The 16363-nt window shown below is 40.2% G+C and overlaps 1 protein-coding gene across 2 annotated transcripts; it reads right to left on the reverse strand.

Annotated features, from left to right (window-relative positions):
• Window positions 1-282: 282 nt before the first annotated feature.
• Window positions 283-16361, reverse strand: LOC145352558 (creatine kinase B-type). 2 transcript variants are annotated; one of them, XM_080202574.1, is made up of 8 exons: window positions 16250-16361; window positions 14892-15097; window positions 13724-13878; window positions 12680-12812; window positions 9896-10067; window positions 6654-6777; window positions 6383-6572; window positions 283-647 (listed from the first exon to the last, which is right to left on the reverse strand). In XM_080202574.1, exons 2-8 carry the CDS (start codon window positions 15082-15084, stop codon window positions 469-471), a joined length of 1146 nt encoding a protein of 381 aa, XP_080058700.1. In that variant the 5' UTR covers window positions 15085-15097; window positions 16250-16361; the 3' UTR covers window positions 283-468. The 2 variants fall into 2 exon arrangements, with proteins under 2 accessions (XP_080058700.1, XP_080058702.1); XM_080202576.1 differs by lacking the exon at window positions 14892-15097 and adding an exon at window positions 14320-14516 and having other exon boundaries at window positions 16250-16354.
• Between the last annotated feature and the right edge of the window lie 2 nt (window positions 16362-16363).

Genomic DNA, 16363 nt, shown 5'->3' on the forward strand with positions numbered 1-16363 from the left:
GTGCCTGGAGGCTCTTGGAGCATAAACACAGGTAAAAATCAGTTGGAACAAATGGCCTGTTTGTTTTGTTTATGTATTGCAGCAGAAGAAACCTTTAGCCAGTAATAGAGTTTACTCCCATATTTTAATTTGGATGTTGATGCATAGACCTGGTATAAAAAGTTTAGACAGGAAGCAATTTAGATATTAGATACCAAAAACCACCAAAGTAATGAAAATGCAAGCTACAATAGTTGACAAGAGAAGCTCAAGCAAGATTCTAAGAAAATTACTGTGCACTCATTTGTAGGGAGCAAAGTATATTTATTCATTTTTAATCCATCAGCAACAACAATGCAATGATAATTTCAAGATTACTACATTTAAAGTATTTTGCTAAAGGTGATACTTTTCCCAATCCATCGAGGTTTTCATAATATTATACAATATATCCAGTGAATGGTTTAGAGGTTGTTTGATAAAGTGACTTTACTTCTGAGCTGGGATAAGACCATCAATAGCCTGACCCTTTTCAAGGCATTTCTCCATTTCAATAAGCAGCTTGACACCATCAATCACCATTTGAACCAATTCAACTTCAGAGAAGCCTAGACGGTCAGCATTGGAGATATCAAAAACACCACCAACTGCAGCAGTATCAACACCACCTGGCAATGAGAAGCAACAAAACGTCAGTCACACTGGTACAACTGCAAAAGAATTATTAAAAAGAGTGACTTGTTAAAGTTGTATAGAAATGCTAAGATTTGATAAGAAAATGGTAAGTCATGTGATTTTCCCAGCCCTCAGGCCAGAGAACGTCAGCAGGAGCCCAAAAATGGGAATCTCTTCCCAGGCTATTCCGCTCCACCCCTCTGCCACCCCATATAAAATCAGCCTCGCACCAGGGAGTATGCAAGGCTGATTACAATATGGAAATCATTATCTCCATCCATTAGTGAGCCCGGGTCGCAATTGTCTGGGATTGCTAATGTTTCTGACCCTGCCGATGGAGGTCTACACCACCAGGGATCACACAAGATCTCCAGTGATGGGGACCAGGTGTGGTGGCCTCACTGGTGGGATCAGAGGCCATTCAGGTCCCCTGGAGGTTGGGGTGAGGGGGTGTAGGAATTAGTTACAGCAATATATATTTTAAACTAAAGTTCCTTATAAGGCAGTGATTTCCAAAGGCACGTTTTATCTTATTGACAATTTTTTTTCTGTTCAAAACTTGGTGGAATAATGCTCGGGCATGCCATGAAAATGTATAGAATATAGAAAGGAAAATAAATACTGTAAACCATTGCTTCAAAATGTCCTAGAGGCTGAAATGAATCATGCTTTAAAAGGGTATGTTGAAATTATAAAAATAGCAATTCAAAATTCTACTGGGAAGAATGCCAAATCTCAAGTGATAATCTAAACAGAACTGGTTTAGGTTTATGCAATAGAATCCAAATTTGGCCTCATACCTCAACCAATCTCTTTCAAAAGGATGACGCAAACAACCCAATGCATAGATCGTGCGCAAACAACCCAATGCATAGATCATGCCCAAACACCAGTGCAAAAAGAGCACTTTCAGACCATTTGCAAACAAGTGATTTGAAGTCACAGAAGTGGGCTTGATCAAGAATTCCTGTCCATCGCACCTCAGGTAAAAATATACAAGTTGCTGTTCAATTCTCATTTGTTCCTTCCATTCTTTGACAGCAGTTCAGTTGTTTACCTTCAGACAGAACTAGCAAGCTAGGCACACACAAGGATCAGCATGCTGCAGCAAGGAAAAGTAATCTGGTCTGCACTGTAGAGCTGGATTTAAACCACCAATCCCACACCAGCAAACATATGGATAGTGGCCATGTAAAATCCAGTGGGTGGCCATCCTGCCACATCCCAACCTATCTGACATTTTACAGGAGAGGCAGTGGCTGTAGGCAGTAGGGATTGGAGTTGGGGTGGGAGGTTGCTCCAGGATTTAAGCTGGAGGTCCCGTAGTATTGTTTAAAGAAAAAAAAAGGCCCATCTAGCTATTCAGAGCCCCATCCCTAACCTATCACTTAAAATCCTGGAACCCTCAACTTGCACCTTGACCAATCCCCATACTCCTTTAAACTGAATTCTTAGGAGGTGAACATTATATCCAGCTCAGCCAGAAGTGTGCATTACCCAAATCAAATAGTAACATCAGATTATCCAGGTCAAAAAAAGTTTACTACATTGCTCAATGCATATATTGTGTTGTAAAGCAATTGTAAAATCTTTGAAAAGTAATTTTCCATTCTGTGATTATCCAGGTCAAAGTCCAAAGTTTCTCTTTCAAAGTAATATTTCATTTTCACCACTGTACAAAGTGTTACAGAATCACTTGCAATTGAACTCAGAATTCATAATTAGAGATCATTGCATGGATAATCAAGGGTAGTTAGTATTAACGGAAGTAAAATTGGTATGTACTGGACATGGAAATACACAAACTGTAGTTTATATGACTACCCAGATGGCATTAATGGTTTTTACACAGGAAGCTTCTAAATCGGAGAAAATTGCTTGATAAACCATAGAATTAATGGCTGCAGCTTGGTGTGGAACACAGTTGGGGAGGTATGAAACTGCAGGGATCAAAATATATATAAAAAAACTGGTGTTCTTGGGCAAAATGGTGAGATGGCCTGCTTTTCAACATGCAGGAAATGCAGTTTAACATAGAAAGGTGTTAATGAATAGATCTGGGGTGATAAAACAAGGATTGTCTAGATACATTCAGTAGAAAGCTGTTGCTAAATTATGTGCAGAGATAAACCTTGGGAGAAATGCATTATTTCCTGCAAGTGAAACTGATAAACAAAGAAACCAACAGCATTTTGAATGAGAGAGCAAAGAACTCATGTACATGATTAGACCACAGTTACAGCACTATTTCTAATATAAATAAAACATTCAAAATTGTAAAGGTCATGAATGAAGCCCAGTCCATTACTCAAACCAGCTTCCTATCCATTGACACTGTCTACACTTCCCACTGCCTTGGAAAAGCAGCCAGCATAATCAAGGACCCCACGTACCCAGACGTAGGGAAAAGGATACAAAAAAGTCAGAATCATATCATAGAACCCTGCAGTGCAGAAAGAGGCCCTTCAGCCCATCGAGTCTGCACCAAACACAAACCCACCCAAGCCCTATCCCCATATTATACCCACTAATCCCTCTAGCCTACACATCCCTGGACACTAAGGGGCAATTTCTTAGCATGGCCAATCAACCTAACCCACACATCTTTGGACTGTGGGATGAAACCAGAGTACCTGGAGGAAACCCACACAGACACGAGGAGATTGTGCAAACTCCACAGACAGTGAATCGAGCCAGGAATCAGACCTGGGACCCTGGAGCTATGAAGCAGCAGTGTTAATCACTGTGCTACCATGCCACCCAAATCACATACTGACTCAAACAGATTTTTCCCTGCTGCTTTCAGACTTTTGAATGGATCTACCTTGCATTAAGCTGATCCTTCTCTACACACTTGTTCTGACTGTAACACTACACTTTGCACTCTCTTCTTTCCTTCTCTATATAGCATGCAAGAAACAATACTTTTCACTGTATACTCATACATAATAAATAAGGGCATTAGAATTGTACAAATAAAATTCACTAGTTATCTAGAAAATATTTATTCTTTAGATATTTTATGAAGTATATTTTTGAAAAAATAAAGATTCATTAGGTAAATCTCAGTGGTGAGAAAATATAGTTGTAACATTGGGGATTAATTCCAATGAAAAATGTCAAGAGAAAATCTTATTTATTCAGGTGGTGTCAGTGACATGATAGTCTAACATTTTTAACCTTGTTAAATTTAGAGAAAAAAAGTCAAAAAAAGTTTGTACAGAGTTACTGGAGCTTGGAACGTTTACTATTCTGTTTTTAAAAGGAGGATTATATAACAGCAGCAGAAAATGTACAACTATGGGGAAAGGCCAGTGTTAAAAAGGTCCTAAGCAAATAATCAGCCTTGCATCTCCAATTAACTTTCACAAAAAATAGGTTCAGCATTTAGAATTAGACTGAAAAAAAAAAATGGGAAAAGAAGAATATCACAGATCGTACAGAGTATCAGCTCTGCATTTTTCACAGGATATGCACTTGAAGAAATGCACATCATGCATCATATGGCTCACATGAAACTGGACTGTTCTAGTATGATTTTGTGCACAAAGCTATAGTGAGCTAGATTAAATTATATTCATATCATTGGTTTAAAATAGTCATGGAGATGTACAAGTCAGAAACAGTGTGAGGGATATAATTTGAAATTTTGGGCAAGACTGCAATGTAAATATATGAATGTCAGTATATGTACGCCATTCATTCCCACTGCTGAAGCTTTTTTTGTAGCTTGTAGTTTCATGAACAGTTTAGAGTCTTTTGCTGCTCTCAGCAATCACCTAGTGGTTGCACCAGCCTTGCCGCAGGAAGAGAAAGGGACAATGGGATTCATGTTAGGTTGCTCTAGTGAAAAGCTAGAATTGACAACGGCTTGATTGCAATACAAGCAGAATACCAATTTTTGTGTTGTTTGTTTAACATTCAGCCACCATCAACAATACAGTCAGTGGTCCAGTGCTGAAAAGATTCAATATGGTCCCCACCAATGGGGACCAGACAGACAGTCATGCTGGGTGGGAGGGAGAGAGATGAAACAAAAGGTCATTGAAACCCCAATGTGGTCAGGGACATGGCTGGGTAGTGCCCATAGAGTACTTGCCAGTGCCCACCATAACTGTGCTGAGGCAGTGCTAAGGGGGCACATGGGGAGGTGGTTGTTGACAGGAGGACTCCTATTACACTTGTATAATGCCACTAACCCCCACCCCCATTCTTTCCAACATGAAAAGTGGCCAACTCCATCTGTACACACGCAAATTCAACGTGACAGAAGTGTGATAGCCAACAGTTTCCACTGCACCACAAACTGCCAGCGCAACATCCAATTGCTGCTATGAAAGTCTGCCATCATTCAAGGTTAGCTTGGTGTCCAGCAAGCTGAGACCACAGTTGGAGATATGAGAGCATGAGGGCTCCATGATCCATGAAGCAAACAGACCTTTCCAGGAAGGCAACATTAATTTTTCTACCACCACCACTCAGCCAGTACCCAAGTCCAGATAACAGTGCTCAATCAGGCTTTCTAGGCTCAGAGTTGCTCGAGGTAATCGTGCAAGACCATCTGCAGTCTCCTCCACTGAAAGTCAGCAGCTATGCTGCAACCACTGGATAGCACTGCACTGCAGCACAGGCATACAAAAATTCAGGCACCGTGATGGGGCATGCTTTGAATTATAAATTTGGATTGGAATGGTTATTTTGATCAAGATGATATTGCAGTACTCAGATAAAAGGTGATGGGGATTGAACTGATAAGTTCATGGATTTCCAACCAAAAAATAAAAGGGATTATCTAGGTTCCCTCCTCTCCAACAGCTCATAGTACAGCTTGTGGAAAGGGTTGTGCCCTCATGATAGTGAGGTGTGCAGCATGCAGCAAGCCATCATGAAGCTTAACATGCACTCAAGTACTAATCAGCTCCTCCAGAATGGTCCAGGCATTTAAAGTGTTATTTCAGCTCCCAGTGATGTACTCAGATCACATTTTGCATGGCAGCATGGCTTGTCATTGTAGCCACGTTGTCACTGGCTAGGCCTAAATCACACAGTAGCCACTCTCTGCCTTGCCATAGTGGCTCAAACGCAGCTAGCACATCCATGACTACTACCAAAATACTAAAGTGTTGTCGTCAAGTTTTTTTGTGCATCTTCAGCAGGGTGGAAGGAAGGAATCCCTGAATGGTATCAGGCAAGATTGACCAGCAGCACATGAAGTCAATGGCATCCAGCCCCATGGGGATGCTTGTCCTGGTCTAGGACATGTATTTTCTCTGCCTGCTTTTCTCTGGTAAGAGAAATAAATCTAATTAGGTCTCAAAGAGGGGAGAACACTCCTGAACTCCCTTAAATAAGGGAAGCAACCTACGAGATGTTGCAAGCATCTCCAGCTCCTACTTGGAGAAACCACAGTAATCCTCACAGCAGCTGCCAATATCAGCTCTACTGGCATTCCTTGTCCAAAGTCTATTATAGGAGGGAGCTTCTACCATCGTAATTGCAAGGGATAATTATGTGAAACATAGTCCAATCATTTCCCATTTTTAATGATTATACTTGGATAGGATAGCAGTCCAGAACTTTTGTTACAGTGTAGTGCATTATGCTCAGGTTTCTGTAACAATAAGATCACATTCATAATGATTGCACTAAGATAGCAGTCCGGCACTTATTTCAATGTAGTGCATTATTTTCAAATTCTGCAACAATGTACAGTTAAAGTCTAACCCACCTGTACCACGCTTCTGCAGTCGCAGTCTTTTCAGAACTTCACCAAAGTTATCATGTTTGCTGAGATTGGGAAGTTTCACATGGACACCCGCGCGAAGGCCTGTTCCCAGGTTAGATGGGCACGTCAGAACGTAACCAAGGTGCTCATTCCACATAAATGCACGGCCATTGTTTTTGAAGACATTTTCAATCTAGAAAATTGTTTTAAAAAAGTTGTTTAAAAAAGGAAAATACACAAATTTTGCCAACTTGTGAAGTGTGCTTGTCTGTACCTTTGTTAGTCCAGTGCAGAAACGGGTGAAGACTTCCTTCATGTTTCCACCTTTTTGCATGGATATTACGCGAAGATGATCTTCTTCATTTACCCAAACTAAGAAAGTCTTATTGTCATTGTGCCTAGAAAATATGTTTAGCTTAGATCAACATTTTGTACAAGTTGCTTAATTGGTTATAAAATCACTACCAGTTCTTAACTAAATAGCTTGGCTTTTGACAAGAGAACTCAAATTCATGGAGTCATTGACTGGTTACAGCACAGAAGAGGAGGCTATCTCTGTAGGGATAACACTGATAATCCCATTTATCCATCTTTTCCCATATCTCACTTCAGGTAATTATCCAATTTCCTTTTGAAAGCCAAAAATAATTTTACCACCACCATACTCTCAGACAGTGTATTCCAGATTCTAACCAGTCAGTGCATTAAAAAAAAGCACAAGAACAGAAGGAAATGGAGAAGTAGACCATGTAGCTCTGCCCCAGCATCCAATAAGATCATAGGAGTTTTGGACACTTGTTCCCCCTATCCTTTGACTCCCGAAGAGGCCAAATATCTGTCTATCCCAGCCTTAAATGATAAGGCTTCTGCAACTCTGGGGTGGAGAATTCCAAAGATTCACAAACTTGAGTGAAGTAATTTTCCCTCATCTCAGTCCTAACAAGACTGTGCCCAGTGTTTTGAGATTCCCCGACTGATAGAAACAACCAGTCTCTCAGCATCCATTCTATCAAGTACCTTCAGAATCTTGTACATCTCCATGAGATCACCTCTCAGTCTTCTAAAACGCCAATTTGCTCAGGTCACTTCTGGTTCTTTTGCTAAATCAGCTTATATCTGTCATTTTGAGCCTTCCACCTACAGAAACAGTTTCCTCATAGTTGTTCTAAACATCTCCATGATTTTGAGCACCTCCATCCAACATTCTCAGCCACAGGTTCTCCAATCCAGAATCACTCAGAGTGACTCTATGCCCTCTTCCTTCAGGCAGTTGTGTACCATAATGTCACCAGACTAGTAAACCAAAGGCCCAGGTTAATTCTTTCATAGGATGTAGGTGTCACTGGCAAGCATTTGTGGACCATCCCCAATTGTTCTCAAACTAAATGGCAGTCAAGAGTCAACCATGTTGTTGTGGGTCTGGAGTCACATACAGGCAAAACCGAGCAAGGACAGCAGATTTCCTCCCCTAGAGCACATTAATAAACTAGATGGATTTTTACAACAATGGTTTCATGTCATCATTAGACTTTCAATTCCAGATTTTTATTGAATTCAAATTTTACCATCTGCCATGGTGGGATTCATACCCAGAACATCAGGTACCAATATTACTATACCACCACCTTCCCTTAGTTAATGCTCTGGAAACTTGGGTTTAAAACCCACCCTGGGAGTAGGTGGGAATTTAAATTCAATTAAAAATCCATTAATTATAAATCTGGAATTGAAATTTATAGTCTCAATAATGGTGACCATGAGATTAGTGATTGTTGGTTCACCAATTTAGGGACATAAAATCTGCTGTCCTTGTTACTTGCAATATGGTCAAATCAAGAGCAAATAAGGTGGGCAACAAATGTATGCCTCAGCGATGCTCACATCCGAAAGAAAGTATAGTACCCAGAACAGAATACAGTTCTGAGGCCAAGAAAGTGTTTTGGACAGATTAATCATTACTCCCTTGCTTCTATATTCCTTTGCCTTTATTTATAAGCCCAGGATTCTGTACTTATTGTTGATGAGTTTTTCAACTTGTGCTACCACCTTTGATGACTTGTACACATGTTCTAATGATTCCTTTATGCTCCCCTTTAGCATTGCACCATTAATTATTTTCTGAAGTGCATCACCTTGCTGCATGGAATTTCAATCTATTACATGTCAGTCCATGCCCTCTTGAAGTTAATCAGTTTCCTCCTCAGTTCAAAATTATGTCATCTCCAAACTTGAGCACTGTACAGCCAAGACCAGGTTATTAAATATACAAAAGTCAGAAAAGCAGTGGTCCAAATACAGACCCCTAGAGAACTCCAATATATACGTTCCTTCGAATCTGCAAAACAACTGTTCACTCACTCAACTTAGCGTTCATGCTGGCATTGTCCCTTTTATTTCATGAGTTTCAACTTACTGACATGCCAGTTATGTGACCCATTATCAAATGCCATTCAGAAGTCCACGTACACCATATAAATCTTCAAGTCACAAAAACCTGAAAAATCAAATTAGTTAAATATGCTTTGCCTTAACAATTCCAAGCTAGCTTTCCTTAATTACTCCACATTTGTCAAAAGTTTGTGTCTCCTGGATTATTTTTAAAAGTTTTAGCAGCAAAGGTTAAAAAGGCCCATAGTTCTGGATTTATCCTTGCAGCCCTCTTTGGAGAAGAGTGTGACATGTGCAATTCTCCAATCTTCTGGCAGCATTCTCATATCTAGAGGAGGACTGGAAGATTATGGTCAGCACCTGTACAATTTTCACCCTTATGTCCCAAGGTCCTTGGATGAATCTCAAGTGGACCTAGTGTCTTCTCAACTTAAGTTTGTTCAATCTACAATAAACAGTATACAATAAGAAATTGGGTATTTGCATTTGGACTTTTACCATGCATGCCTATCGTCATTGAGGCAGCTACAAAGAAAGTGAAATCTAAAATGGGCATTAATGTTAGTGGTTTGAATAAGAGATGGACCTCAGTTTGCCAGCATGGGGGGGGTGGGGGGGGGGGGGGGGGTGGAGGGGAAGGAAGAAAAGAAACAAGAGATTCAAGTTTGGAAAATATTGAACTCACTGTAAGCTAAAGCTAGGAAAATAAATTAAACTACATTTGTATCCACGAAGAGGAAACAGATTACATTATGGAAACACTGACTTCAGCATAACAAAGCCATTGCAATGCAGTAAAATAGCCAGAATGTGTATTATATGTAGAAAGATAATTGAAAGCCCAGTAGTAAAGCTTTCTATGATTTCCAAGTGAACCCTTCCTTCCAACCTACCTTCACCACAAGCTATTGCCTTTATATACCAAAAATGGGACTTCAAAACAATTTTTGCACCAACTTCAGCTGAGTATAGAAAAGCACTTTAGGCTAACTTCCCCCCTGAAATTCTTAACCAGACAATTCCTGCACATCAGTTTTAGAAGTTTCAGTAATTGTTCCAATATGCTAAAGAGAGACGGAATTGAAGCAAATGGAAATAATTTTCATCTCAGTCTCTGCAAGAACTAACCAGATGCCTCTGCCATCAGGCCAGTCACGGCCCATCCCAGAGGCCAGCAGCAGTGGAGACACAGGTTTGTCAAACAGAAAGTGGTCATCGATTAGAGTTTGCTGCTCTTGGTCAGTCATATTCTTCAGGGCGTAGTATTTTCCAGTAAATTCTCCATCCAGACTTCCCAGAGCTAGTGAATAATAATACACAAAAAAAAATTAGCCTGTGCTGAAGAAGTTACGACTATAATCATTTCCATTCAGACTTCCCAAAACTAGTAATTAAACAAAAAGTTCAACTGTGCTGAAAAAGTTGCAACTAATCATTAGCAAAATGGAATGGTTTGACTACTTTTGTACAAGAAATCAAAACCACTCAGTGGGAACTGAAACACAAATAGACAAAATTCTAAATTTCAGAATTCCCAACAGTACAAATAGTAGACCAAATGAATACCATTGACTTGTGTTCAGAAGGCTGAAAGTTTAATTTCACCAAGCTCAATATTTATCAAATGAAAACATTTGCGGCTCTGTAAAATAAGCAATGGGCATCACTGAGATCAATTTGCAGCTGTGTAATGCATACTTGAAAGTTTTATGCTTGGGCAAAAGGGGAATCTTCAGAAAGAAGCAATTTGGGCAGGGCAGGGGGGTAAATTTTAGCTTAAAATCACAAGAGGCCACACCATCAAGAACTCGAGTGTTGGTTCATCCTAGCGTAAATGGTGGTGCTGTTAAGTTGGTAGTGTAGCAAGAGATTCAGTTTCAGAAATGAGAAGTGTCCACAGGCCAGGGAACCTGCAACCCCAGGCCTGGAATCCCCCTAGAATTCTGCAAAGACCATCGTGGAGGTCTGCACCACTGCGCCAGCCCACGGGTGGACATTTGTTGATGGCACCATATTCAGTGGTAACAAGTAATGACCAGAGGCATGCTCACTTTTGTTCCTATTCTCCCCCAATCTCCTGGCGCTCTCAGTGAGAAATCATTTTACATGCAATACTGAGTCATGCACAGTATTGCAATTTAGATGAAGTGTTGGGGGAAGGCGTAGGAGAGTCTGTGGTTTAGTCCATTTGGAAAAAAGATCATTCAACCAAAATTTGAGAGCCACTGATCGAGATCATGCCTACTGAAAAATCCAGGAAGTTGCAGCAGAAAAGTGGCAGATTGAGTGCCAGGCTCCAACTCCCTAAGCAATTTGATGGCACCTTCAAATTTTGTTTTTAAGAAAGTTATGCTACCTCTCCAACTGTCCAGGACATGAGCCCAGCATGGTCCACATTTCTACTGTCTGGTAGATAACATATCCAATGCTCACAAGTATAGACTCCCCAGACTTTGCCAGGTCCCTGTGATGGCCAGAAATGTGGGAACTCAATGCCTTGTCCCACCCTAGCAAGTTGTCTGCAGAAACACTGATGTACATTTGGTAAGGAGCATGAATGGGGATCAGACTGACCATCAGCCCTCCAGAACAATCCTGTAGTTAGTGGGAATATAATAGTTGGTCGACCCTAACGTTTTCATGTTTGTCTTTGGAGGAAAAATGTTTGTCTAACTATTTTGGAAATTATCCACATTGGCATACTATCTACCATTCCAAATGGAAGAACTGGAAACAAACTTTTGAGAATACCAAGTTGGTAACTTTGGTCTGTAGCCAGAAACCATCCCATTCTGGATTAAAGGAATATGGAATAATTCTCCCTTCATCCCTTGAATTATTAGTTCTATTTTGTATTGTTCAGTCCTGGGAAGAGCCAAAAACAAGAGGTTTAACTCATTTAAAGTCACTTTATCAAAGACGTGAGTCATTTTATGGAAGTGTAAACTGCCAAAATAGTCTTCATTTTCATTTCAAAGGCATTACAATCTAGTGATCTTCTGAACTGAAGTTTCATTTTATTTATAACTTGGGGTAAATGGTCTTTTAGCAGGTCATAGATTATTACTTCTAGTCAGCATCAGCAGCATCTCTTACTGTTCACCCCATTTCGTGCTGTATTTTGTACTTCAGTCCAATATCTTAGTTACTGCTGCCTTTGCCTAGATATGAGGAAATTTATCTGCTGATAGCCAAGATCTTAGCAGGCCTTTCAAGCAGGTCATGGAGGGAGATTCAATCATTCAAATTTGTTTCTTTACAAGAAGCAAATACAAAAAATATATTGAAGATGTTTTCTTCCTTTTTCCTGCCTTAATAAAAACAGCTATTATCACATCCATGCACATTGATTCTTAGAACTAAAAACAGCCATGTGTTCTGAACATTACCAATTTTAACAAGAGCTCACAAGCTTAGAGTGCAGACATTCATTTCCATAAATGGTTCAAGAATGTGGATTACACATTTTGCAGGCATAGCATTTGCGGTTAACTGAAACATTAGATTAGCCTGAAGTGGTTCTCAACTTGAAATTGTTTAAAGGAAGTGTACTGAAAAATGTTGCAATTCCAGTTCCCATTTTAGGCAAGACCCATCTTGTTCTGATTTGTCTCAATGAGACAAGTTAGGTCAAAAATATTCCTTTCTGGAGGGATGGGAAAAAGAAGTGTGCAAAGTTTAAACAAAAGGCTTTCCAAAGGGAAATTGTTGCTTTATGTTAGTATAATCCTTTCTTTGGGCATGTAAGATAATTAGGATAGGGGTTCATACTGATCAGAAAAATAGATTGATCATAAACTGTTTGTGCCAAACTCATTTCTGAACCATCAGAAGATTATATTTGTGCAAGGACAATTCATTCAGACTAGCTTTAAAGTGATTCATTAACACACCACACCCATTGGACTTTACCTTCCTCGGAAAGTTTCTCAATGGCACGACGCTCCCCTCGACTGCAGTGTGGGGGAAGGCAGAATCCACATATACTGCGCCCTGTGCGGACTCGACTACTCAACACATAGTTGGAATCCAGGTCATCACCACCCTTTTTCAAAAAAAATTAAACTTTTATTTTTTCGTGTTTTTTTTCCAATTAACTATTGCAAGAATGAGTTGACACAAGTATCCTTGCCAGATTGCATCAGTTAACTGGAATATTTTAATGTCAATACACAAAGGAAAGTTATACAAGTTGGCTTGGTCTTTTGGTACAATTCCAATTCATAACCCTATTAGGCAACAATTATGTTGATGTGCGTGATGTAGGAAAAAGGAATGCCAGTTCACAACCACCATTAGAAGTTGGCCAAGTGACATAGTGTAGGCTTCAGTGTTCTTAGCAATACAGGATCACAATGGCAAAACACAAGCTTACATCCTCACATGAAAGCTATTGTTTTTAGCTGTATTACAAAGATGTCAGTAGCTCCTTCCCAACACACCTCCACAGCAACATGCTAGCAGAAACAGCACCAAAAGAGAGGGTCTGGTCACTATCACAAAGCTGCTAGTGGGATCTTGCTGTGCAAACTGGCTCTTCTGTAAGAAGTATTTAATTGGTTGTAAATTCTAGGGATGTTCCGAGGTCAGGAAAGGTACAACATAAATACCAAGTTTTGTTGGTAGCTACATAAGATTCTATTTACTAAACGACACAAGCAGAGTACATATGCAAGTCGTCTGCTCAACTTCATGTTGCCAGTCCCATTACAAAGCTTCAGAGGCAACTGGAACAATGCCTTCTGGTGTAAATTCGAAATAGCAAGAAGCCCTCCCCCAAGAATGCGCTGATCCTATTTTACATGGCAGAACACTATTACCAGCAAGCACCCAGGCGAACTCAGCCCACTGGAGGCAGCACCGAGTTAAAACCGCTCCCGACTTATAGCAACGGTTTCACGTCGAGTTTACTTCTCATTCCGCACTGTATCTTTAATCCAAGAAAATACTCCTCACCTTGAGGTTTTCATAGTTAAGGTCAGTTTTGTGCTTGTCAGTAGGTTTATAGCCACCGTGACGGTCTCGAATTACTGGGTCAAAGAGGTCCTTGAAAACCTCATAGGATTCTTCATCACCAGCAACACAACCTACTGTCATAATAAATGGGTGACCTGTACAGGGAGAAAAGGGGGACAGATCCATCTTAATGCACGTAGACCTTCCGTTAATTGATACATGCAAGGTTAATAATTAAAAATCAGCCGTTCAGTGCGAGAAGCCGTGTTTATTTTAACTAGAAGACAAGCATAAAGCAGCATGTCTTCAAAAATATTTGAACTAACTTTTTGTTTTGACTGGGAGCAACTTTTTCCAATATTATGATTGGGATGGATCACTGATCATTACATCTTCTAACGTATTTACTTTAGAGTGAAATATACATGTTTGCAAAGGCATAAAAATATCAAGTGGTTATATCACCAGGGGTAGTTTTACGTCTGGTGATAACGTGTGGCGATTTATCGCAGACAAAGCATCCCGGAGCCGACCACATTGTAAAGTCTCTCCACCCAATCTGATGTGATCAATAATCTCAATTTAAAATGTTTTACCGGGATTATCAACCCCTGTCTGAATTACATCATCCAAAGTGAAGCCACTGGGGGTGGATTTGTTTTGGAGTTTCTTGTAGAGGTCCAGAGTGAGCACCTTGGCCATGTGGTTGTTGTGTTTGCTCAGGTCGGGGAACTCTTCCTGGGCCGACAGCCTCTTTATCTTTAGCGGGGCCATGGCGGGGGGAGGCTCACAGCTACACGGAATGAAAACCAGATACAACAATGAGACGGATCACACATCACATTCGCCATCCACTATCCCTCCTTTTCACAGAAGGTCGCTGGCCGTGGACATCTCAATCCATTCGGGGAGTGGGGTAGTATCTGAAAGCCATGAGGCTAAAACCAAGGACAACCATTATAAAAAAAAGAGGATTATCACTTTTTTAAAAAGTTAACGATCCTCGCTGGTTTAGTTTGTAGGCAGGCTACTAACACAGCCGACAAAACAAAGTGGGGGGTTTGGGGTCAATATTTTTCCTCATTGGTGATTCCCTGGTGGCCTTTGGAAAGCAACACCTTCTGTAAACAAGGGGAGAGCAGACGGCTCGTCCGAATGCGGCTTTTACCTGGGTTGTCAACCCCGGTCTGAATGACATCGTCAAGGGTAAATCCGCTGGGGGTCTGCTTATCTCGCAGCTTGCTGTACAAGTCCAGGGTCAGGACTTTAGCCATGTGGTTGTTATGTTGGCTTAAATCCGGGAATTCTTCCTTAGCGGAATATTTCATCTTCAGAAGGTTGTGGCTGTTGCTGAATGGCATGGTTACCGCTTTACTGCAACACAAACAAGAGGGTTTTATGTATACACACACAAATAAATCCGATTTAATGCGGATTCCTGGTGTTAAGACTTTGAATTGTTTTGGTCTAACTGATGTAAATAATGCTTATTAAGAATTTAAATTGAGTCCCATTTGCAGATTTTTAAAACAAAACATGCCATTCAGCAAGAATGCGAGTGAATTCGAAAACTAATTAAATAATCCGACATTTACAAAGTGCTTGAAATAGATAATCTAAAAGCAACTTCTGAGTGAATGCGGCAGTCCTTTGCATCTTTCAGACGCTCTAATCCCCTCGCAATCAGAGCAATGACTAAACACGATTTATTTTTTTAAAAAAATATAAATCTCGACATTTAGGGACGTTAAACACCTTTCTTGCCCGTTCCATCCTTCTAGAAAGGCGATTTCATTGCCGATTAATTAATAATAACCCCTTGACATCCGCGTTACAGAAGACCTTATTGGATTCTCAAACAACCTTACGTTTACGTAAATTCCTCGTCCTTCCTGACCCTTTCGCATTGTATTCCAAGCAGAGAATTTAAGGGCAATTGAAGTACAGCAGCTATGTGTTAGGTCCAGATTAGAGCCAATGGATTAACACAAATACCATTCGTGATCCTTTCCAATACAAATAGCCGGCCGGGGTGGGGGAAGAGAGGAGAAAGAGCTTTTCTTTCGTTTAAGTGCAAATAAACGATATTTGAATGCTAATTCACAGATGAAAAACATTTTACTAACTAGGAAATTGCCATTGAGGTAGCAGAAGGTCCATAAAGCGCCACTCAAATATATTTCTTCAACACTGGTTTAGCAATCAATGCTCAAGAGGATTCTTTCAGAGCCACCATACATCCAAATGGATTATTTTTTTCTAGGTCGGTAATGATGAGCATTTGGTTATTAAATTAACAGTACAACCATCGCTTAAAAAAAACCTTGGTTAATTCCGAAACCAATTTTAATTCTGCTTCTCAAACGATATCTAATTTATTTAAATTAGATGTGTTAAATTTGCATTTCTGCTAGATTCTTCATCGCAAATGAAGATGCATGACTTTGAAATTAAGAGCATGGCAAAAATAAGAATTTGCAATTGCATTGTAGCGGCCAGGTTTTTAGTTTGCCGCAATGACCTTACCTGGATGGTGGGAATTTTGGAAGAAACCAGTATTAATTCTCAGCCTGAGCTGGGTTTTTTTTCCCCTCTGCCTGTATCCGCGCCACACTGATTGGTGTCCGGCCACTCCGCACC

This window comes from Carcharhinus amblyrhynchos, chromosome 14 (genome assembly GCF_965287045.1).
Source record: "Carcharhinus amblyrhynchos chromosome 14, sCarAmb.v2.hapA, whole genome shotgun sequence".
In the NCBI taxonomy this organism is placed as follows: Eukaryota; Metazoa; Chordata; class Chondrichthyes; order Carcharhiniformes; family Carcharhinidae; genus Carcharhinus; species Carcharhinus amblyrhynchos.

Excerpts from the sequence above, each read along its gene's own strand:
- LOC145352558 (XM_080202574.1), bottom strand. The coding sequence starts at position 15,084 with ATGCCATTCAGCAACAGCCACAACCTTCTGAAGATGAAATATTCCGCT. Across the intron at positions 10,068-12,679 it reads TGAGAAACTTTCCGAGGAAG|CTCTGGGAAGTCTGGATGGA; the intron begins GTAAAGTCCAAT and ends ATTATTCACTAG. Across the intron at positions 6,573-6,653 it reads TCTGCACTGGACTAACAAAG|ATTGAAAATGTCTTCAAAAA; the intron begins GTACAGACAAGC and ends ACAATTTTCTAG.